The 24,953-nt window shown below is 38.3% G+C and overlaps 1 protein-coding gene across 1 annotated transcript in view; it reads left to right on the plus strand.

Moving 5' to 3' along the window:
- The window catches only part of LOC123246362 (scavenger receptor cysteine-rich type 1 protein M130-like), a 72,399-nt gene that overhangs the window by 18,483 nt on the left and 28,963 nt on the right, over positions 1–24,953 (plus strand). Inside the window, exon 2 of the mRNA XM_044675269.1 lies at positions 12,742–12,894. Coding sequence (XP_044531204.1) covers positions 12,742–12,894 — 153 coding nt within the window. The remainder of the gene's footprint in view (positions 1–12,741; positions 12,895–24,953) is intronic.

The following is a 24,953-nucleotide window of genomic DNA, read 5'->3' on the forward strand; positions in this document are numbered from 1 at the left end:
CTCTCTCCCTTTTCCTTCCCCTTTCTCTCTGTCCCTCCCTCCCTCTCTCTCTCCCCAACCTCCTTTCCTCCCTCTCTCCTGCACCTTTAGTTTTCTTTTCTGATAAACCACCTGGCCTCTCCAGACTTGCAGCCCATCGACCTCCCTGCCTGCCTACTACTATAGCTCTTCTCTTTCCCCTCCGCCTCACCATTCTCTTCTCCCTTTCTTCCATTCCTCTCATCTCTTCCCTTCCTTTCCTTCTTCTTCCTCCTCTCCTTCCCCTCCTCCTCCTTCCTTCTTCCCATCCCCTTTCCTTTTCTTTCCCTTTTTTCTCCCTCTTACCCCTATGCCTTGTCTTGTCACTCCTCTGTACCTGGGGTGGCTTTCTTCATCTCATAAACCACAGCTGCAGGAACCCCATTTATGAAGGGGTCTATGGACTTGAGGGCTCCTGTTGATGCTTCTGTTTCCCAAATAACCCTATGCTCCTAATACTATGCCACTTGGAGCCAACCTTCCTCTTCATCAGAGGACCTAGAATCAAATGCTGGTTCTTCTCTTTTCAACTTATATGACCCTGGGCAAATCACTTAACCATACCTCACTTAAATAACTTAATCACTTGCTTCATCAATAAAATGAGGGGGTCAGACTAGACTTTTAAGGTTTCTTTTACTCTAAATGCATGATCTTGTTTTCATCCATTAGCATATGGACTCTGAAGTCTCTACTCTCCTGAGAAGAGCATTCTCTAAGCTTCAGAAGCAGATAGAAGAGGTAGAATATTGGACTCCGAGTCAGGAAGTTGTTGTTGCAGACAGTAGCTATTATATGACCCTGGGCAAGCTACTTAACATTTCTCAGCCTCAGTTTTCTCATTTTGTAAAATGAAGGAGTTGGACTGGATGGCCTCTAAAGTCTCTTCCTATTCTAAATCTCTGATCCTCTGATCCTTTTTAGAGAAAGAATTTTATCTTTATTTGTTGGAGTCTTTAGGCTTCTTTTCCTCCTACAACTTTTTTTCCTAGTTCTAGGCAAGCCTTGAGGGACAGGGAGAGGCTACTTCTGGCCATGAAGGATTCATGGCCAGGAGCCTTGCAATGGGAGATTATAAAGAATTCTACAATTTGCTACTGAGTTGGAGGAACTGATCATTCAGTAGAGGAACAAAAGAAATGAACCTCTCTCCTTTTCAGGCTGTTAGATGTGTGAATTGTGTCAAGTGGTAACTTAATAGACAAAAGAAAGTAGTGAATGTTTCTATCTCCCATCCCATTTTCTATGCGTCTGTAAGCACGAGGCAAGCCTGAGTCTGGTCTGCCTCTCCCATAGGTTTGTTCTTTTTTGAACTTGTGTGTGTGTGTGTGTGTGTGTGTGTGTGTGTGTGTGTGTGTGTGTGCAATAATGGACATATCTAGACCTGCAGGAGTGGATTACTGGCAAAGAAAACTCCTGCATCAGAATTTATGGCCACCCAAAAGAAGATTGGTTCATTTGATCAAATAGTCCTAAACGAAAGTAAAATATAAAATGGCTGATTGGTGGTCCTGAAAACTTGTTTGTATTCTAATGAAACTTAAATATTAATTTCCTAGCCATTCATAACAATAGTTACAAGTAAAACTACTAAATCTTGTTATTTCTGATACTACAAGATATAATTCTTTATGTTTATCTTTTCTTTGGGTGTAGACATAAACTACTCATCCCAGAGTACACTGAGCATTTCTTTTATTCGTCCTCCTCCTTTGGGAGAACATAGACTTATAAGTGATATTCTTCTTCTTCTCACCTCAGTCAAACTAGTGGGGATATTAATGAACTGAAGAATGTGAAAAAAGAGTTTCTCTCACCAGAGACCAATACCTCAGGACTGAATGAAGCCCAGTTTCATAGCTGGGTACAGAACAAAGAGGGGTGAATGTTTCAGCCCCTGTGCTCCCATTTGATTGGTGCCTCAGCTCTACAGAAATATTTGGGAAAGTGTTTGCTGACAGAAAAAATTAACCCTATAAAGGACAAAGCAAGTATCTTTCTTTAAAGAAGTAGCTAGTTCCATATATATAGAGAACCTGAGGTCTACCTCAGTCTATCTATATACTATATGTTCTGTCCATCTTTGAATAACTTCAAACAATCAGCAAGCTTTTATGGAGCACCTAGTAAGTGCTAAGACTCTGCTAGATGATGGAGAATCAAAAGTAAGATTAAGTTTTAAAAAATGAATAATTAAAATAATTTAAACTGCTCTTAATGAGTATTTTATCAGAGGACACAACATAGATATATTAGTATATATAATGTGCATATAAAATAAATTTAAGGCAGTTTTGGGGAAAGAAAAACACTAGCTGGGGGTTTCAGGAGAGACCTCATGAAGGAGTTGGAACTTGAACTAAAATTTGAAGGCAACTAGGGGTTTTAAGAAGTAGATGGTAGGTGGAAATGCATTCTAGTAAAATCAGAGGATGAGTCTTCAGTGGTTGAAGCAGACGAAAGAAATGAAGGAATGGTATGTTCCTGGATAAGTCCTGGAAGGGCTACAGAACCAATTGGTGAAGAAGAGGAGTGACTCCAGGTTGGAGGGGAAGATAAGGAAAAGGAGAAAGCTCTTGGGGCTGTAGCATCTCATAGAGAAGGCCAAAAAAAATTTAAAAATAAATAACAGTAGTAACCACGAAGATTAAAGAAGCTAAGAAAACAGGAAAAGGAACAGCATCAGAAAGAGAGATTTGAGAAAGCAGATACAGCATTGAGAACACTGTGGTCAAAGAGACCATATGAATATTTTAGCAGATATGAAATGATATTTGAACATTGTGCAACTCAATCTAAATGAAACCTATCCCTTCCTCACAAAACTCAGGGATTCTTACTGTTTTCTCCATTTGCTATGCTATTTGAGTCAAAATTGATTAAATCACGCATTCTGCAATCCCATTCCAGTGGATCTCTGTTCCAGATCAGACCAAATGATACATAGATTTAAAGCAAGAGACATTTCATTTAAAAAAATACAAAAATAAGAGGCAAATACCTCCCCTTCCCCACATACATATACACACAACAAATTAGTTAGCAAGATTTCTTGGTGTCCATACCCTTACTTTTCCTATGCTTTTGAGAGTGAATGTCATCCCTTAATATAATCACTTAAGAGTGAACGTAATATTGCAAAATGTACTGTTACCATGTCAACATACTATTTCCTCCCTTGTAATAATTTTTCTATTATTAGTTTCTATTATTAATATCTGCCACATCATACTCATAACTCAAATTACCATTACTGAAAAGTCCCAAATTTTCTTCAAATGAATTGTCTTTTAGTTACATCTTTTTCAATGTATCTTTGTGCTATTGATTTTTTTAACTGACAGTAGATAAAGTTGATGAACAAGTAAGGTCTCCTGAGAAGCCCTTATGAACTCAAGAATGAACGCTGGTACAGTATTTTCTTCCCTCACTGTTAAGCAGCAGTTTTTTTTCCTAATGGACTAAGAATTAAAACCTAGTCTCTAGGCAGGGAATAACTCTTTCTGGATCTTCTCTAAAGGATCAGGACCAGCCTGCTTTTATAAGTTTTTAAAGTTCAGTACGAAGGGTTCCTCCAGTCCACATTATCCTGAACCCATCAAATCTTCCATGGATCTCGAAACTTCATCATTCACCTTGGCTGTGGTTTCTTTTTGATGGGAGCCTGATGTATGATCAATGGGGATAGACTTAACAGGTCTCATTGACCAGGTTCCTCTGATCTATGCATCTATGTTTATCCTGGGTTCTGTCATTTCTCAAATAGTGAACATTTGGAATCACAGATAAATTGACCACCTAAAGTAATTTAAAATAAAATGGAAAATAGAAAACTTTTTTATAACTCAAGTAAATCCACTATAATTTTTCAAATACTGTTGTCAAATCATTGCCAATTTTGCCATCTAGTGGTTGCTCTATAATACTGCTTTCAAGAATCCTGGAACCAAGGGGGTCTCTGTGAAAAAGCCCTTCACTGGGAGTTGAGGCCAGGGGAAACAAAACAGCTAAGGCTTGGAATTATCAAGTATCCTTGCCCTGTATGAATTTCAATTTAATTTCAAATATACTAAAGGAAAACAGCACTGGCAATTCTTGAATTTGTTGTTTTTGTTCCTGGCACGGTAATTTTTTGCCCTGAGGAATCAAGGTACACTAATATTTTAAGCTTTAAGCCTCCAGAGAGTGTTAGGAGGCTCATGCATATTCAGTTGTCTTTCAATAAGAATAGGAATTTTTGTTGAGTTCTTTGAATGTTTAAAGTCTGGTATGCTTAGTGTGCTCATGCAATTGGAAAGTTTTGTTTAAATAAAGAATGTTCTATTTACCTTACCATGCATTCTGGCTGTGTGCAAGTTATATTAAACAAAATTAAACACTTTCTTTGGTAGCACATAATCTGAAGTTCTTTCAGCTCCTACTCACATGGGAAGGTCTCAGGAGGCAGATAGTTACTTGTCCTCTCAGAGTTTTAGGGACTTCTGAAGGCCTAGGGGCCACCTGGCACATAATAATCACTTAATAAGTGCTAGACGACTGACTGACTAATATTACTATATAGCTCACTAGCCCTCCCCGGTGCTCTTGCACTTCCCTAATGACTCAAAATTAGTATCCGTTGGTTAGCCAGATTTTTATAAATGAGTGTTTATTAAGGTGCTGTGGAAGTAGCAGTTGGTATAAAACATTCCCCCTAGAAGTTTTGTGGCATGATCTTCCACATGTATGTGCAGAGTCCAGGAGAAAGTGGATAAAAGCAGAGAGAGCACAAGTGACAAAAGATTTTGTTGAAAGACTTTTTTTTGCCTTGAAATAAAACTTTTTACCCTATTCCCTGGATAGAAAAGGTAGTGGAAGCAATTTGTTCAGAAATGAGTGCAATGCAAAAGCAAAAGGCATAAGTGCAATTTTTATTTTTATTTTATTTATTTATATTTTTTGCATTGAAAATTTTATTTAATTAATTTAGAATATTTTTTACATGATTACATGATTCGTAAGTACAATTTTTAGAAAGAAATTTTAGAATTTATAGGATAACAGTTTTAAAACAGGACGGTGCTATAGAGGCCAACTAATATAGCCCCTTCATTTTACAGATGAGGAAACTGAGACTCAGAGATATTCCCCTCCAATTCAAAATCACACAGAGAGTAAGGAGAAACAATCCATGTCTTTCTTTAGATTGTACCAGGGCTGAGATTCAAGTTCTTCTCTTCTTTCTTTGTATTTGTCAATTTTGTGCAAAGGCCCTGATTTCACAAACAGTCCTAGGTCATTTCATTTCTTTGCAGTCAGGAGAAATGGAGGAAACAATATAGCTTATATTTAGGGTTGAAACACAGTTGGGTAAAAAACTCCAGATAAAAGAGGATATTGAGTATATAGGGGTCTTAAATTACTATTCTGAGAGACAGTTCCTTTATAGGCAACCTAATTCCTCACAGAACTCCTTCTCTACCCATATAACACATCCCTTCCCATCTCACATCAAAGCTTAGGCTTGGTGAGGCTGCTGGGCTTGTGTGGGAATGGTCTCAGGATTTCCCAGGGTCCTTAGCTCTCCAACTAGACTAGGTGCCTCAAGCATCCCTGGCCACATCAAGAGTTAACATGTTATGGTCTTCATATTTCATCTTTTCTTCTATGGCCCCAGAAGGGAGTGTTTTCAACCTAGAGCCAGGGACTCAGGAACCTGTCTTTGGAGAACAACCTTTCATTCCCTGGTCCTCTCATTCCTCTGAGCAGGAAGAATTCTCTTAGCAAGGCCATTCAAGGGAGCCTTCTATTGTGGGAGAAGGGGAGGTTCCTTTGAGCTTATTTCTCACTGGGTAATATTATCGAGCCTCACTATGTCACTGTGGGTTAAATGTCATTATTTAAGCTAATCTGAGGGGCAGGAAGTGGAAATATTACCGCTCCAATCTTACAGATGAGAAAACTGAGATGAAAAGAAGTTAAGTAACTTATCTAGCACCACAGAACTAGAAATGGCAGAATCTGAATTCTAAACTAGATGTTCTAAGGCTTAAATCCAGTATGTACATATTTCATTCATTCACTTATCCAATGAAGCCAGTTCTGCTAGATGTCAGGAATGGCACTCAGTTCATAAATAACACAAGATTCTTGACTTCATGGAGTTTAGAATACATTATACTTTACTGTTTATGCACATACAGAGTATGTATATATAGAAGATATAGTATATATGTACATGTGTGTATATTATGTGTTACATATATGTGTGTACATCTCTAGTTTCATCTCTTCCTCTGTTTTTATATCTCTCTACTCTTCTTCCTCCTCCTTCTAGCTGTGTGACCCTGGGCAAGTCACTTAACTCTATTTGCCTTAGTTCCTCATCTGTAAATGAGCTGAAGAAGGAAATGGCAAATTGCTCTAGTATCTTTGCCCAAAAAACCCACATGGGGTCATGAAAAATCAACATGACTAAAAGAATTAAATGACGAAATTCTCTCTCTCTCTCTCTCTCTCTCTCTCTCTCTCTCTCTCTCTCTCTCTTTCTCTTTACCTAGAGAGGAAAAAAGAAAGGTGTCTGAAGAAGGCAAGCAGATGAGAAGTCTAATTTGGAGTAGACATTGGGAATGAGCATGTGGGAGTGAAATGGTGTATCCCACATTCATTTCTCTCCTCTATTCTTTCTGTTCTCTTCTATGCTCCCTGAGAATACAAGGACATGGTAATTTTACACTTAGGTCAACTTCTCCAATGTGTACATTGTTGAGATCATGATGAATAAAAAACACATTTTGTTTATGATTCTACACAAATTATAATTCTATCTAAAAACTTCCATGGGAAAAAAGGAAGTAAAGAGATAGTTCTATCTTGCTAATATTTTCTCCTTAATTGATGTACCCCAGTAAGGACTAAGTTTAGGAAATGATGTTGATACTTTTGTGCTCTTCTAATCTGGTATTTTATTAGTGCTTTCTGTTCTCATTACTGGCAGTGGACTTACTAAAACTATCATTTTTTGAAAGTGGAGAAGGAATCAGTTGAGTTTCTGTATCTAGTTATTACCAATGGTAAATCTTCTTTTTAAAATATTCTTGATGTGCTAAGAGTTCATAAGGCAAATTACTTTCATTTAAAGTAAATAATATATTAGTTTGTGGGGAGAGAAAGGACAGTCAGCGCAAGCTTGAGCATCAGATAGGAAATATCTCAAATGTCCTGAGGAATCTCAGAACTTTGAGGAGGCAGATCTTCTAGTTCTGACTGTGGGAGAATTGACCACCTCATACTACTATTCCTCATTGGTATTCCTCTTTGATGTTCTATAGCACTTTTAATTTTTACTACACAACTCAGCAGATAATCACATAGTATTTTGTTGGTTGCTATGTGAGGCTCATGTCTCTCCAACTAGACTTCAAGCCTCTTTAAGGGCTAGACTTATGCCTCATACACCTTCAGAATTCCACAGCACCAAGAACAGTGTTGCACATACGAAAACTGATGAATAAATGAATATTCCTGATTGATCAATTGATTATCTGGCGAATAAGTGATATGATCTGGAAACTTTATCTTTTGAGCAACTACAATATGGCTTGAGTAAATTTCTGTTTTTTTAGTCAGGAGATGAACTATATCATAGATATAATTAACCGTGTGTGTGTGTGTGTGTGTGTGTGTGTGTGTGTGTGTGTGTGTGTGTGTGTGTATGAGAGAGAGAGAGCAAATTACTTTTCTTCTGGTGTTGTCATTACTAAAATAGAATAACATTAGAATAAATTAAAATAAATAATAAAATTAAAGACCAATGAAGTAAAATATTTGGAACATTTTATTTTTTAAAATCCTTACCTTCTGTTTTAGAATGAATATTAAGCATAAGTTCAAAGGCAGAAGATTGGTAAGGACTAGGCAATTGGGATTAAATGACTTGCCCAAGGTCACACATCTAGGAAGTGTTTGAGTCAAGATTTAAACCTAAGACCTCCCATTTCCAGACCTGGCTCTCTATACACTGAGTGACCTAGCTACCTTTGAAGCATTTTTAAGCATAAAGCACAAAATAAAAGTAAGCTGTTTTATTACTAGGCAGCTATAAGTGGGAATGAATCCCAGGGCTTCTGTTCTTTCCTGTTCTATGCTGGAAAAATTCTAAGGTATAGGTGGCCCCAGAGTTTATCCTACCCAGAGTTTATCCTAGCCATATACCTTACTGAGCTAGGACAGGAGAGGTGAGAAATGTCAGAAGATATAGGACATTTCAGAGAAAAGAAGTCAGAGTTTTGTAAACAGGAACATTCACACTGCTCTGCCTGAAGTTGGGAGAGAAATAACAAGAATACTTTCATTTACTGGTTTCCCAATCAGCACAGAGAGGTAAAAACCCCATAACTGGTGCACTGGAGTGCTAGTAGATCATCCTTTGTCTTCTGATCTGGGACTCAACAGCAGAGCTATAGAGCAGGAAATCCTACACTTCTATGGTCTAAGAGTTCTGTGATCATCTTCACAAACCTGCAAGTCACACACATTATTGGTGAATTTGTGTATAATTATAAACCCAACCAAACCAATTATCACTATATAAACATATTCCTGTTGATCCTGACCTGGCCGATCAGGGTAGGAACAAAAGTCCTTGTGGGTTTCCACCTACTGGGAGATTGCGTTTGCATCTTATGTATCTGTGGCTGTGTTAAGAGTTTAGGTAAACATTAAAGATTCCTTTACCTTGCTGATCTGAGAGACAAGTCAGTCTCCAGTACTGGGGGAACACAGTAATATCACCCAAAGCCTTACAGGGTCAGAGCCACACACTTTTTCTCATGCATGCTCTCTGGTTGCACACCTTGCATTTATATGTTCTCTTCCTCATATTTCTGTATGCTTGGAAACTCTCTCCTCTCTGATACTTTATATTTTTGCTCTTTCTTAGGTCTATTCCTATTAGCTTCACCACTCCTTAGTTTCCTTTGCTGGATCATCATTCATATCCTGACCCCTAATTGTGTGTATACCCCAAGGGTCAGTCCTATGTTCTCTTCTCTTGCTATACTTTCTCTTGGTGATATACCCAGCTTACTCAAAATAATCAATTTTGATGCAAGATGTAGTATTAGAAATTCAAGAACTAGGAGCAGCTAGGTAGTGGTAGAGAGAGTACCAGCCCTAAAGTTAAGAGGACCTGGGTTCAAATCTGTTCTCAGACATTTTCTAGCTGTGTGACCCAGAACAAGTCATTTAACCCAGATCGCCTAGCCCTTGCTGCTCTTTTGTCTTACATTGATACTAACAGAAGGTAAGGGTTTAAAAAAATAAATTCAAGCACTGGAGGGAAAAATACACAGTGGAGAACACATAGACTCATGGATAGTGCAATGATTTTGTGGTGGGATTGATTGTAAGGCAGGTTATCCAGCTTAGGGGAAGAAATAGAGGAAGAGGAAAGAAAACATCAAAAGTTGTCACAGCAGAAGAATGTCTTGTTGATTAAGAACTTCAAGTATTCAGATATATATTTGTTGAAATTTTTGCTGGATGCAGAATAACTGAAAGTCTTCTTGCTACTTGTTCTAATGACAGATATACTCTTTAAAAGGTAGAGTAGGTTAGCAGAGCAATGGCTATTCTAATTAATAAGAAACACACTGACAAAGCAGAAATATGAGGATTCTGGGTAAGAACTGATACCTTATCTTGAACTTTGAGATAGAGTAGTAAATCAGTTAGTCACTCCACCTCAGTCATTTAACCTACATTTTTAAAGTGCTTTCTATGCCTGAGACTCTGAACTAAGTTCTCAGACTACAAAGAAGGGCAAAAAACATCGTAACTTTTTGATGTTGGGAAAACAAATATAGAATTTTACTGGGAAGCAAGTAATTATTATTATTAGTTTACCTAATGAACCCCAAATTTAATGTACTCTTTGGGTCTCTATCCCCATATCAATGGGTCATGATGCTGTTAATTGGAATTTGGGAAATGCCATTTAAAAGTATATATATATATTTTCTATGGACACGTGGGAACTATCAAACTACATTTCCCGTGGTCCAACGGGTTTCCGGTTCCGGTTCTTTGGGCGTGGGGACGCCTGCGTCACCACACAGAGGACAGTTTAAAATGAGAGGAAACCCGAAAGTAAGCTCTCTTTAGCTACCTGAGCGCGTGGAGGTAACAATAATGGCTGGGGCGGCAGTTTTGAATTCTTACCGGCGTGTGGTCTAATGATTTTACCAGCATGGCCATGGCTTTAATTAAACTACTAATTTATATTATTATATCAGTCTTTATCATTTTTAATCGTAACAATGCCCAACTAAAACATTTATCTTTCATAAGAAACCATATTCACTCAGTATCTGAATGAGTGGCAGACCTAACAGAAGTCAGAAGATTTAGTCCAAAAGAAAGGAATTTAATCAAAAGGCATAATAAGAAGAGTAATAAGAGAAGATTTTCTTTATAAATTTTTAGTATTCTCCCACAAAAACATATAGCACTAGTGGAAAGAGTGGATACAAATAGAGAACTCAAATGGAAGGATGTATGTAGAGAAAATGTGAATCTAGAGAGAATGTGGGACAGCATTGCAGTCATAGAAGGGAGCACATATGAGGCACATGTGTAGACAGGGTACATGTATGTTGGGGCAATTCATGCCTCTGATTCTAGAAGGTCCCTGCTGTTGCCCAATATTGTCAACATACTTCTCCTTCTGGACCTGCTCCTTTTTGGTCTCTTGCTTTCTCCCCTGGATGAGTGCATGACACACACAGTCCCCATCAGACAATGATCAGCTGTAGTCTCTGGCTGAGACTGTACCACCAGCTGGGTTCTTCTCAACTCCCTCACCCAAGTACTCTTCTGCCAGATGTGGCTCATCTGGCCTCAAACTTCTGACTGATGATATCCTCAGCTATCTCTTCAAGGGTGAAGCAGGGGATGCCATGATCTTCTAGCTTAAAGCCCATCTGCTGGCTTCTTCTGCAGGTTTTTTAGAAAAGGCAGAAAATCTTTCCTTAGCACCAGCAAAAATTGCTCCTCAAGAGAGGGAATATATGGGGCCTCCCCTCAATCTCACAGGAGATTCTGTATCACAGGTGACAAACTCTAGAATAAAGAGAAGTATCTGTCCAGGTAGCTAATTTTCTTAATTTCTTTTCTTTGGACTCTTTTTACTAAGTTAATGACTTGGGTTTCTCTGTCAGTGACATCATCTTGGTTAATGGTGATCATCTTATCTTCCTCCCAATTTTCAATCTATGAAAGCTAGACTATACAAGGTGTTGATAATTAGCTCAAAATTTTCCAAATAGTTCTGAGGTACAGGGCACTCAGTTTTTAAAATTTAAGCACTAAGAGATTTAAGAGTCTTCCTAAGCTGTTTGGATGGAGCATTACAGGAAGATGTTCACGTGATAGGGGCCTAGAGCGCAGGATCCAGAGAAAGAATCACACAGGATCAATCTTGGGCCAGAGAAAGTTTCTGCTGTCAGATGACAAAGTTAGTGGAAGGGAGAGTGAGGGGGTGGCAGAGCATTATACCTTTTGTGGTAGATGGCAATGTTGTTCTCTCAACTGGAAAGAAATAAGAAAAAAAATCTAAAGAATGAGTGAGATGTTGGAAAGAAAACTATTGGGGATGAGAAGAAAGTCACAATAAATAAGTACAGGCAGAGCTTTCATCCTATAGATTTTGATACTAATTAAAGCTTATAGTTCATGTCCAGAGTGTCAAAGGGAGAAGGATGTGCAGGAGGTATACACAACTGGGCTTCTCAAAAGGTCCTCATCCTTTGTCAGATGGTTATCAATCTCTGGATCCTGCGCTCTAGGCCCCTTCCAAGCTTTCCATACTATAGGGGTGGGGAATAAAGAAGAAAACCAACCCATGCTTTCCCTGGGTAACGAGAAAGAAAAAGCCTTACAGGCAAGGACTGGTATTTCCCAAAGAATTTTCTGCCCTGGAAGGCATCAGCTAAAATAGAACTCTGTGGTGCTTAGTTCCTCCTCACCCAAGACATGCCATACCTTCCTAGGCTGAGCTTTTTGAAACACTCTTAATGGGAGTATGATATTCTCTGTTTGACTGCACTCATGTATTCAAGATTGGTTTGGATTGAGATAAGAGAAATGATTCAGAGAAAGGTAAGAAGGGAGCCAGGTTTGATTTGACAGGTGGCTAAGCTTCTGAGAGAGGCCTAGGATTTGATTTCAGGGTCAGAATAATGATCAAAGAGGTATCAGAATCTGGAAGATAATTCAGGTAATCAGTTTACTCTCTTGTGTATTCTATCTCAGGATCACTGTCATCAGAGGAGCATGGATTGAATTATGACAATATTGATGGTTCTGGACAAAGTGATTTCCTCCTTGCAGCTGGGACTAGTGATAAGCAAAGTTATAGAGATTAAAAGAGGAGAATTTTGAGGCTAAAAGAACTGAAGAGAAAAATAACACTTAGGACACTGAAATCATTGTCCTATATGAGGAAGAGTTTGTCCCCTCTCCTATCTTGACCTCTTGCTGATCCCTAGTGCAAGGTCAGGTCCCCTAACCCTAATCCTAACCCTGAATGACCTTATTTTTCAGCTGAGTTCAACTTTGAATACCCCTTGACATTCCCTTCTGTCTTTTTAAAAAAAAGCAAAATTATACTTTTGTTTTCACAAGCACAGGGACATCCCCTCACAGAAAAATGGTGTTAAAACAAAACTATCATTTCTTCCTCAGATATCTCAAGTTGGGCTGATGATACCCCAGGTGATGGGTATGATGATGCTGAAGAACTGTCTGGGCCTGAAATTCCCCCTGACTCTCAAATGAATGAGGAGGGTACTATGAGGCTTTCCAATGAATGGGATAAGTACAGTGAAGCCTGCATAGGTGAGTGGTTCCCAGTTGACTCACCAACTTAACGAGTGAGATTTCTAGCTATGAGTGAACTTACTTTGGACGATGAGGGGGTGACATATGTGAGGGTATATGTACATATGTATATATATATATACAGAAATATATATTCTATTAAAAATATACATGTGTATACATATATACATACATATGATTTTGTCAGTAAAATGAGGATTCTCTATATTGATATTGCTAAGCAACTAAATGAGAAAGCCCTGGGGTTCTGGAGCTGTCTCTTCCAGACTCCCATTCCCTTTGTATCCAATTCACCCTCAATATAAAGAGAAGCCTTTCCATAGCCCTTTCTCAGCCCTTGCCATTCTTGCTTTCTTCCCTGGCAATGGTGTATATGAACCGATAAAAGAGTACACCCAGGTCTTTATGGTGGCAGCTATTTTTTTCACCCACCTGTAGCATCACAGAAGACTCCTTTCTTTTCTTGAATCACAGCTAAATACAAATTTAGCTCTACTTTACTGATTCTAGGTCAGTTTCCTCAGTTCTTTGGGGGATCAGATGACTGCAGAGTTGGGTATGACTTGCTGATGTCCCCTGAAGAAGCTGGGTATGATGAAGCTGAGATTGGTATTCTTGAGATGTCACTTTAAGATGATTTAGTACATAGGGTCTCTTAATAAATGTTTATTGAATTGAATTGAAATGCAATCAGTTTTCTCTGATATTTGAAATAGTTTTTGAACTCACCTTCCCTCAAACACTATATCTTGAGAGGATAATGGAAAGGATTTTCTCTCCACTCCTTTATATGTTGTGACTACCATTTCCACTATCCCAAACTAACCCACCAGGTGAGATTTTTGCTTCTGTCAAAAATGCTTCTCCTTCAAGATTTTTAATTCTAAAATGTCCCTATTATTTTCCCCTTTTCCTATGTCCTTTCACCTAAGCCTTCCTTTACCCATATCTTATTCCATAATCTCTTTTCTTCCAGTCTATCACCGACAGTAAGATTTCATTTGTCTTGCTACCCTTCAATTAATATAATGATTGGCCTTCTTAACTTTGCTCAAGGTTTCTCAGACAACTCTCTAGAACTAAAAATGCTTTATGAAGAGTCCAGGCATGTTCTCTAGACTATGAAGAACACATCTTTCTAGGGAAGTACCTTCTCTGTTGAATTATCAGACTATGTGAGCTGGTCTTCTTATCTACTCCTCCTGACATGGAAATCTCATGTTAACTCTCAGCTGAACAGAAGACTTTGAATCTGGGCTTCCAATTCTTTTCAATCTTTTCTGCTATCTTCCATAAAAACCTCCTTTGGTGTAGAGATCAACTTATGGCCCAATTTGCATTATAACCAAAGTCTTATGACTTAAATTTAAAAATATTTCTATTAAGTTAACTCATCCCACAGCCCTTCTTCTTCCCTGCCTCTTTAAACCTCTCTCCCCATCTCCCCTCCCACCTTTCACTATACTTTATTCATTGCTTTGTGAGATATGGCCCATTCATACATATTATTCTTTAAATGGGCACATCTGAAGTACCTATTATATACTCATAGACATATGTCAATGATACAGAAGAATGCACTTATATGAAAAAGCTGGATAACATTATAATACATAGTAAGTCACTAGAATCTTTTTTTTTAACCCTTACCTTTCGTCTTGGAGTCAATACTGAGTATTGGCTCCAGGGCAGAAGAATGGTAAGGGTACGCAATGGAGGTCAAGTGACTTGTCCAGGGTCACACAGCTGGGAAGTGTCTGCGGCCAGATTTGAACCCAGGACTTCCTGTCTCTAGGCCTGGCTCTCAATCCACTGTGCTACCCAGCTGCCTGCCCCCCAAGTCATTAGAATCTTGCACATCTAGACAGCCATATAGGATTCATGTATGCCTTTTCTGGGAGGCCCTGCTATCACATTGGGCAATATTACTCTTTTCCCATGGTCTTCCTGTTCCCTCTCCCCTCTTTTACCCTTGGCTGTTGCTTTCTCTCTGGTCATTCCTTTGCCTCAGCCTCTGAGGGAAGCTTTTCTTTCAAACCCACTAGGGAGAAGACTATGGGAAAGGAAAAGACCTGAGATGGCAAAACTCACTATTGCTCATTTGTTTCAATTGTGCCTGACTCTTTGTGGCCCTGTTTTGGGTTTTCTTAGCAAAGATACTAGAGTCTGCCATTTATTTCTCATGTTCATGTTACAGATGAAGAAATGGAGGCAAACAGTATTCAGTGACTTGTCTAGTGTCATTAAACTAGTAAGTATTTGATTCCAGATTTGAACTCAGGTCTTCTGGAATCCAGATCTGGTGTTCTAGCCATTATGCCACCTAGCTGCCCCAGGGGCATCTCACATGCCGCCTTCAGTTCATCCTAGCTCTCATCAAACTGCTAATTTAGTTTATCTAGAGTTGAATTTAGTTCCACGTTTTTCTCTTTGTCTCTCAAGTGTTAGAATATGAATCAATAAATACCTCGTCTATAGTTCTCATCACCAAATATGAAAACCATCTTGGTGATTATATGTTGTAATATAAAATCTTTTATTTCCCTCCTTGGCATTTCACTTCTCCCTTTTCTTAACTGCTTTCTACTAATGAAACACAGAGGTCAGCAGTATGATGGTTGACTCTTTTTCATTGAAAAGCAGCAATAAAAAGTAAAACAAAATCTTAAGAAACAGGGCACACGTGTGGAGAGACACATACCCAATGAACCAAATATGGCTCCAGTGGACACCAGTTGAAATTCTCATTTATATTTCTTCAGAGGTACAGCAGAGACTAATGAGAGGTCTCTCATTTTCCCTATAAGAGATTCTTAGCCACAGGTACCAAGCTCATTAGAATAAAAATGAGAGTCCACCTAGCAATCTAAAGGCCCTGAGACTCTTTTCTTTAAATTCCTCTTCCTGATCCAGGGACCCACGTTTCTCTGTCACCCTAATTTATGGTAGACATGTCACATACCTCCCAATATCCAATGACTGAAAGCTATACCACAAGCTAGGTAATGATTATTTGCCCCAAATGTACCAAATCTACCAGTATCTACTAGCATGTTTCTGAGACACATCCAATAAAGCACTTCCCCCTAGATTTTTGGGTACTGTATATATGAATCTTCAAATACTTGTGCACACAAGTATGTCTACAAACACACAAACTTATTTTAGTATTTCAAAAAAAGCTGTGATTTTAATGAGTGCAGATAATAACCTTCCACTGAATGGTTATTGACCATTTTCTCTCACAGATCTTTGCAGAGAAATTCTAGTTGGTGGACTAGAGTCCATCTCTCGCTTGTGCAGCCAACCAAATAGATTAATTGGTTAATGATGATTCAGTAGGTTAGAGAGATGTTGAAAAGATAGATAGGGAGATAGATATGACAGTTTGTAAATAAAATGAGGATAGGCATCTCTGAGACCAGTAGAGCTTGTTTGTGGAAGGATGCTTGTGCTATAGACATGGTATAATTCTTACTAGCTAATAGCACACACTCCACCAAAGTCTCCATCAAAATCTCTTGTATCACATACCTGAAATCCTAATTTACTTCTACCAGACCTTTTATATTAGCCTATACCTACCTTTGATAGCAAAGATAGGAAACTGTCAGGATTTTCCTATGTGCCAACCCATATCCTTTTATTAGAGCCATAACTTTTGATGATCTCTGTGAACTCCCCTGATATGAAAGCTACTCAAATATACTTCATACTATTCAGACATGAGAACTGAGAACTCAGTAGAGCTGTTTGTATAGAGATTCACAAATCTACATTGTCAGTGGATTTGAGAAAGTTATTAATTGTTGCAATAGTGAGAGAAAGGCTGGATTTGTAGGGACTGGGGGAAAGTTTAACCTGCCTACTTTACTTCATATTTCATGAAATTTAGCCAGAGAAGGATGAGAGAAAAGACAGAGATAAGTCACTGAGTTCCTCCAAGCAGCTGGACTAGACTATCTGCATACCCTAATCCTAAATTCCAGGCCCATTTTTTCCAGATTCTTGGAAATAAAAAGATTTTGGAAAGGAGGAACAAAGTGACGTTATGGGGCATGGGAGAGGCAAGGGAAGGTAGTCAATAAGGCAATGCTGAGAGAAATAAAAGAAGCCCTTGGAAAATTCTGAGAAATGTAGTGAGACCAGAAACTGAAGGTAGATGGGATCAGCCATTGTGGTAGTGTTCAGAGTAAAAGAGATTCCAAGAACTCTAGAGTAAATTCTGTCAAATGGAGGCTTGCCAATACCACGGAAGCAGTTTTTTCCTCTAGTTGCCTCAGAGCATTTGGCTTAGAGCATACCTTTAAAGTCTACAGAACACTTTGCTTCCTCATCTGCCCTTTGAGAGGAAGAATGAAGTCGGAGGAACTCCTAATGTGATGAGGCTGTAACTCTGAGATATCATTTTATACCTATCAAAGTAGATAAAATAACAAAAAAGCAAATGACAAATGTTGGAGCTGATGTGGGAAAACAGGGACACAAATACACTATTGGTGGAACTATGAACTAATCCAATTATTTTGGAGAACAATCTGGAATTATATCCAAAGAATTTTAAAACTGTGTATACCTTTTTTCCCCAGCAATATAACTGTTAGGTTCATTTCCTGAGATGATTGGGAGAAAAGAAAAAGAACCTATATGTTCTAAAATATTTACAGCAGCTCTCTTTCTGGTGGCAAAGAACTGGAAACTGAAGGAACGTCTATCAACCGGGGAATGAACAAACAAGTTGTGGCGTATGATTATGATGGAATACTACTGTGCCCTAAGAAATAATGAGCAAATTAAATTAAAAAACATGAAAACACCTACATTAAATTATGAGGAGTAAAACAAGCAGAAACAAGAGATCATTTCATATAGCAATAGAAATACTGTTTGAAGAATGACTTGTATATGTGAACCTCTAGAGAAAGAACTGATATATAGAAACAAGCAAGACGTAGTTTTATATATACATAGGTTTTTGTGTCAATTGATGCCTTCTCTAATGGGGAAAGGGAGGAAAGGGGGGAGTTAACTGGGTATTTTAATGTAAGAATTAAACAAATAAATTAAAAAAATTTTTAAATGTGATGAGACTGCAAGAATAATTTCTTCTTCTTCTTCTTCTTCTTCTTCTTCTTCTTCTTCTTCTTCTTCTTCTTCTTCTTCTTCTTCTTCTTCTTCTTCTTCTTCTTCTATACTTTTCAATAAGAAATCACAAGGATCACAAAAGGGGTCAAAAGAAGAGTCTCAGATTTTTATCTATTCTCTTATTGGCTTCCCACATTCCAGATCATATTTCTATCTGTAGAGACTGCTAGTCTGAAGAAAACTAAAGAAGGTGGAAGGCTGGACAGGGTGGGGGTGATGGTAGTGGGGAGTGAGGTAGAGGATTGGTTTTATGAATACAGTTGGAGTGCCACCTGGCGGGTAAATACATGCATCTATTGATCTGATAATCATATGATTGCCCAGTGCTCTGTGTAAAAAACCAAAAGCAAGTTTCTGAATAACAAATAAGGTACAAGCTTTGGCAACACCACCACATATATGCCAACCACCATTTCTCCTCTTCTCTGCATACGTCTTTCTGTTATAAGCCCGCTTTAATGCTTCCTGTGTGTATCTGAGGCTTAGAATAGCATCAGTATAGAACCATCTAATTCTTAACTATTGATCTTACACTAGCCAAAAGACCATCACATTTGAGGTCCAAGTAACTGAACAAGTGTTATTTTCCCTTTTCTTAATCCTGTTCCTACATGCTGCTACCTTAAGTGGTTTCTGAGTTTCCCCTACTGTGAGTTAAAATGCTCCTTAAGAAAAAGGTCTACTAAATTGTGCATTACTAACATAATCCTACTTTTACTCAAGCCGAAAATGCTTTTCCTAAGAGGCAATCTTGGGTTGTGTGTACAATCAGAGGCATGACTCTTCCCTCTCCCTCACCCAATATTTTGTGTAATTACAAATGCAAAAAGCAAATAAAAAAAGCCTGGGAAAAAACTAATTGCCCTGACAAGGAGATGGGTTTTTTCCTCTTTTTATTATTTTTATTTTTTACAGATTTGATGTTGATACAATTTTTTTAAGTCTTTTTTTTTCTTTTCTTTTTTTTAAACCCTTGTACTTCGGTGTATTGTCATAGATGGAAGATTGGTAAGGGTGGGCATGTTTGTCATATTGTAAAAAAAAAAGACACTTATTGCTTTCACCAAAGAAAAATTTCATGGAGGAAATAAAGGGAAGAATATGCTTCAATCTGCGTGTGAATTCCATCTGTTTCTTCTATGGTTATGGACAGCCTTTTGCATTTAATCCCTTGGAGACATGACTCTTGATTAGCTAAGAGGCCTCACTGAGTCTCCTATGCTGTAGATCTGTATAAATGGGCACAGTTTTTTGGATGCTTTAAGAGAGGACCTTGAAGGAGGAGGTTAAAAGAGAAGGTATAGACTGAATAAATGGGAACCCCTGTAGAGCTTTAGTCATGTGGGAAAGAGTCAGAATCCCTGCTTCCTCTGCTTCACAGCACTTGCACCCCTAGAGACTGCTGAGAATAGATTTCCCCCCTTTGGGATGAGACAGTTCAGTTTCTTCTTGTTTAAGCTGAAATCTTATCTAGCTCTCAGTTGAAGTGCTCATTTACTCGTGTATATTCTTTGACAGCTTAATCTATATTTTATCTCTAACTTCGGTTTCCTCTTATGCTTAGATAAATGTGTTTATTCCCTATTCCATATTCACGATCTTCTGTGTAAACAGCATTTGATGGCACTGAGCCAAGCTAACAATATCAAGCTCACTATTTTCCTCCTTGTGAAAGAAAAAAAGGTGTGGTGTCTTTTTAACTCAGAATCTCAAAATATTGTACCCCCAGACTAGAAATATTTAAGTGTGGTAGGTGGATATAATTGTAGACTAATTCCTTTCTTGGCGATAGATAAGTGAAGAAGGAAGCACCTTCAGTCATTTCTATGTCCTCTCAAAGGTAGAAATAGAAGACTGTCCTGGAGAAGGGTGGGCCAAGTTATATCTCAAACATTAGCAAGCTCTTTCTTCCTCAGTCTCTTCCAATGAGGAGAATCTTAAGCAAATATACTTCAAGTCATGGGTTACATTCGATGACACACATATATCTTTTACCCTGAGAAATCCAAGACCAGAAGAGCTAATTCTGAAATCCTGACTGTTGACAAGAAGCTTCTAAAGGGGAAAAAAGCATGGGGAACCATATGGAGGAAATTTCCCTTGTCAATCAAATAATATGGAGATTTCTAGTAACATGGATTTAAAGGTTCTGTCGAGTTTATGACTCTCTATGAACACTGAAAACAGTAAGAAAGGCACCAGTGAAGCAAAAGATAAAAAATTAAGAGGAAAATGAAGAGTCCTTTAATACTGAAAAGAAAGAAAGAAAAAAGTAAAATGTCAATCTCATTTCCCCACCCATGCTTTCCCATACTTCCCCTAACATTCACGCTATTGTAAGGATGGCCTGAAGGTTGTAGGTTCTGAATTAAGAGCTATGAGTCACAGGCCCAGAGTTGGGATGGTTCCCAAATACCAAACTCTGAACATAGGATGTATGACTTCCTTTTCCACAAATCTTACCACTTTCAATTAGAAATGCAACAGTTCTTTTCATTTGTTGAAACAAAACAAACTACAAACATCTTCATTTTTTATATTACTAATGAGGAAGTTTATTAAAACTTTGGATTTTTAGTTCAATTGAAATATTAAGAAGTAACATTATCTCTAGCCTAAAATCTTTTCCAACCTTTTCCCTCTCAGGAAAGAACAAGGGCTAAGGCATAGGAAATGTATCAAATGTGGAAACCAAACATATCTCTTATCATATTTAGACCCTGTGACTGTCATCTTTGAGATATATTATAGAGCATGGGGGAACTATTTCAGTTTGGACAACTCTGTAAGCTAGAAATCGGTTGGGTATTTTATTAATTTTAAATTAATAAAAGTGATTTCTGACAAACGTGTCTAAAATACAGAGCATAGTTTTGATATTTTTTTCAACACTGGATTTATTTGGCATTTGATTCCAAATTACCCTGCTTTATTTTTGGTTTTTTAATACCTTTGCTTTTCCACATAATCATGACTATATCTTAACGGGTCATTCAAAATTTTCCAAATTTATCTTCACTGTTGTTTTCTCAGTAGTTTTGAGATTCCGAGTTTAAAAGACACCACACCTTTTTTCTCTCACAATGAGGAAAATAGTGAGCTTAATATTGTTAGCTTGGCTCAGTGCCATCAAATGCTGTTTACACAGAAGATCAGGAATATGGAATAGGGAATAAACACATTTATTTAAGTCAAGGAAGGAAAAGCAAGACTGAAACTTTTCTTTTATTAGTTGGACTTGCCTTCTTGGATTGAAAAAAACACATTTATAATATTTTTTCATAAAACTGTAGAGTATTAGTGTTGAAACATACCTGACAAGTGATCAACTCCAAACTCTTACTAGATCATTGATTCCATCTCAAATGTTCCAAGATGTTGCAAATCATCCTCTGAATTAACATTTCCTAAGACAGGGAATTGACCATCATCAAAGAGGCACTCCACTGCTTGTTTCAGCAACTCCAGTAGTTATCTTTGCTTATATAATTTCACTCAGCTCTACCTAATAACCTTGTAGGGTAGCCACTACAAATTCTATATTAGGAAATTAGGACCAAGACACTAATTGATGTATCTATATGGGATCACATAGCAAAGAGGCAGAAGAGACAGAGTTTGAACTCAGATTTTTCCTGAGTTCATCCACTCCTCCATTGGCTAGTTAACTTTTATTTTAATGATGCTGGTATTTATTTCCTGAATCTCAAAGCATTCACTACAGGACCCAAAGATTATAACAGTTGGGGAAGTTTATCCAGTTGTTAATTTCTCAAGAGCATCCTAAAGCTCAAATGACATTTTAGTCATCTATTTTTTATTTTTTAAGAGGAAGAGAAGCTCAGTGTCTGAGCTAATCTTTTTGGGGGGCCTTCCCAAAAAGAGTCAGAGAGGATTTTTTTCAAAGATGGTTTTTGGTCCCAGAACCAGTTTTCTTCCTTTTTAAATATTTGTGATTGAAATAAAATTAATATTGACATGTTGATAAAATGAGACAATCCCTCCACGTGGGAGTAACAGCAACACGTATTTTTTTCTTCTTCTTTCTAAGGTTTTCCCTTATTTTCTGTCTTGGAATCAATACTCTCTCTTGATTCCAAAGCAGAAGAATGAATGGTAAGGGCTAGGAAATGGAGGTTTTGTGACTTGCCCAGGGTCACACAGCAAGGAAGTGTCAGGAGTCAGATTTAAACCCAGGTCTCAGGCTTTCCATCCACTGAGCTATCCAGCTGCCCCCAACATACATATTTCAATGTATGTTTTTTCTTCCAAGCCTAGAGACATTTCTCTGATTCCTAGAGACAGAACCCTGGTCACAAAAGTCTCTTATATGAGTAGATGTTCAGGGGCAAGAATTTAATTGGAATTTGCATTTCAGACTATGGTAGATCGAATCTCTGATCCTACTTCAAAGGGTAAAAGAGGTTTCTATTGGCTCTCAGCCTAGGTGGTGCAACCAGGGGCTGAATCTATATATTCTCCTGTTGCTGGATCTCCCACATTTGGTGCTCTGGGGTGACTCTAGCAGGGGATGGTGCTTTCAAGACTGCAAGAGGACTGGTGATGGTCAGGATGGCCCCAAAGAGACCTCCTACTGCTCACAGGTTAATAGTCCTTTGGTTTGGTTTCCTAGGGACAACGCCAGGTAAGATTTGACTCTCCTTCCTTTAAAGGACCTGAAGTAAGAGAGAAATTGGGGTGAGTTAAACGGGGCTGCTGGACTTTAGGGAAAGGTGTGATGAGAACCATGAAGCCCAAATGACATTTTAGTCATCTATTTTTTTATTTTTTAAGAGGAAGAGAAACTCAGTGTCTGAGATCATCTTTTTTGGGGGGCCTCCCGGAAAAGAGTCAGAGAGGATTTTTCAAAGATGGTTTTTGGTCTCAGAACCAGCCTTTTTAAAAAAAATTCTTACATTCTGTCTTAGAATCAATACTATGTATTGATTCCAAGGCAGAAGAGAGGTAAGGGTTAGGCTTGCTCAGGGTAACACAGTTAGGAAGTGTTTGAAGCCATATCTGGACCCAGGACCTCCTTTCTGGGCCTGGCTCTCTATCTAGAATCAGTTTTGTTGCTGTTGCTGTTGCTGTTGCTGTTGCTGTTGCTGTTGCTGTTGCTGCTGCTGTTGTTGTTAAGATATATTTTTGCTAGAATACTGTCCTGACCTCACAATTCACAAATCTATATATGTATGTTGAAATTGATTGCAATGTCATTTCAAACAAAAAAAAAAACTTACTCCTTTCTGATTTCTTTTCTTCTTTTTTATCTTTAAAAAAACAAACCCTTACCTTCTGTCTTAAAATCAATACTGTATATTGGTTCCAAGGCAGAAGAGTGGTACCGACTAGGCGGTGGGGGTTAGGAAGCCCAGGGTCACACAGCTAAGAAGTGTCTGAGGCCAGATTTGAACCCATCTCTGGGCCTAGCTCTCAATCCACTGAGCCACCTATTGCCTAGCCCTTACCACTCTTCTGCCTTGAACTAATACATAGTATTGATTCTAAGATGGAAAGTAAGGGGTTAAAAAAGTGTGTGTGTGTGTGTGTGTGTGTGTGTGTGTGTGTGTGTGTGTGTGTGTGTGTGCTAAATGACTTACCCAGGGACACACAATTAGGAAATATCTGAAGGCAAATTTGAACCTACAACCTCCCATCTCCTAGTCTGGGAACCACCTAGCTTCCCTTGGGTGGTGGTTATTTTAGTGAGTGAAAAAAAAATGGAGAGATTTTGTAGCTTCTGTGATTGGGAGGGAGAGATTTCAACTGTGACCAGATCCTATCTGTTGCCTCTTCCTGAGCCCCAGTCTAGGGCTTGTGCAGATTCAGCCTGTGCCACTCTGCCTGTGGGCAAGGACTGCACCTCTTGCTTAACTGAAAATTTTTTCCGGGTATCTAGCTGCAGAGGAAGGAAGTTCTGTCCTCCTCACTCTGAACTGCCCCCGGTACAAGGGGCACATCACTCCTTTTTTACATTTTACAGATGATAAATTTTAGAATATGTAATGTGACCTGATGCCTCCACATTCCCTGATATGGAGAGTGAGAAGCAGAGCTGGTATTGACCCCAGAGTCTCTCCTCTTGGCCAATCCATTGGCAGCTCAGATGACACCTTGGGGCAGGCACCACAAAATGGCCCTGAATTTGTTGATTTGGTAGTTTAAATGATTTATGGATTAAATTGTTTGAAGTCTGGGAGCATTCAGGAACCTGGATAGGCATGGGAAATGAATTCCAGAATTGGGGGAGATTTATAATTCTCTTGATTTATAGAAAGCCTGCCTTTCCTGATGGAGGTGCTCCTGATTGACTGCTCCTCTGTTAAATCTCAGTATTTCCAGCTCCCACAGTCTTGTACTTCTCTGAGAGTACAAAGCCTAGAACCAACAGTATAGGTAGTGATTAAGTTGGTTCCTGATCCTGGCATAAACCATGGACTGTATTCCCCATTTCCCACTCTGCTGTCAGTGTCATTTTCCATTACCTAACGAGGCATTTTCTATGATCTTTATAGACAAACACTTCTGTCTCAATATTAAATATAATGAATAGATGTAAAGTGCTTTGCACAACTAAAACCACTATAGAAATGCTAGATATTATTTTGAGTCTTGAATCAGTCCCTCCTTATCACAGGGAAAGAGTTCCTAGGTCCTCTGAAATCAAAAGAATTTATCTCTCTTTAAAAAAATTTTTTTTAAATTTAGAATATTTTTCCATTGTTACATGATTCATGATCTTTCCTGTCCCTCCTGCTCTTTCTTGTCCCCTCTCAAAGCTGACAAGCATGGGTTACACATGTATCATTATTCAAAACCCATTTCCATATTTACAGTAGGGTGATCAAGAATTTATCTTTTTATAATAAGGAAAAAGACTTGCACAAAATATTTATAGTTGTGCTCTTTGT

This window comes from Gracilinanus agilis, chromosome 4 (genome assembly GCF_016433145.1).
Source record: "Gracilinanus agilis isolate LMUSP501 chromosome 4, AgileGrace, whole genome shotgun sequence".
NCBI classification, from domain to species: Eukaryota; Metazoa; Chordata; class Mammalia; order Didelphimorphia; family Didelphidae; genus Gracilinanus; species Gracilinanus agilis.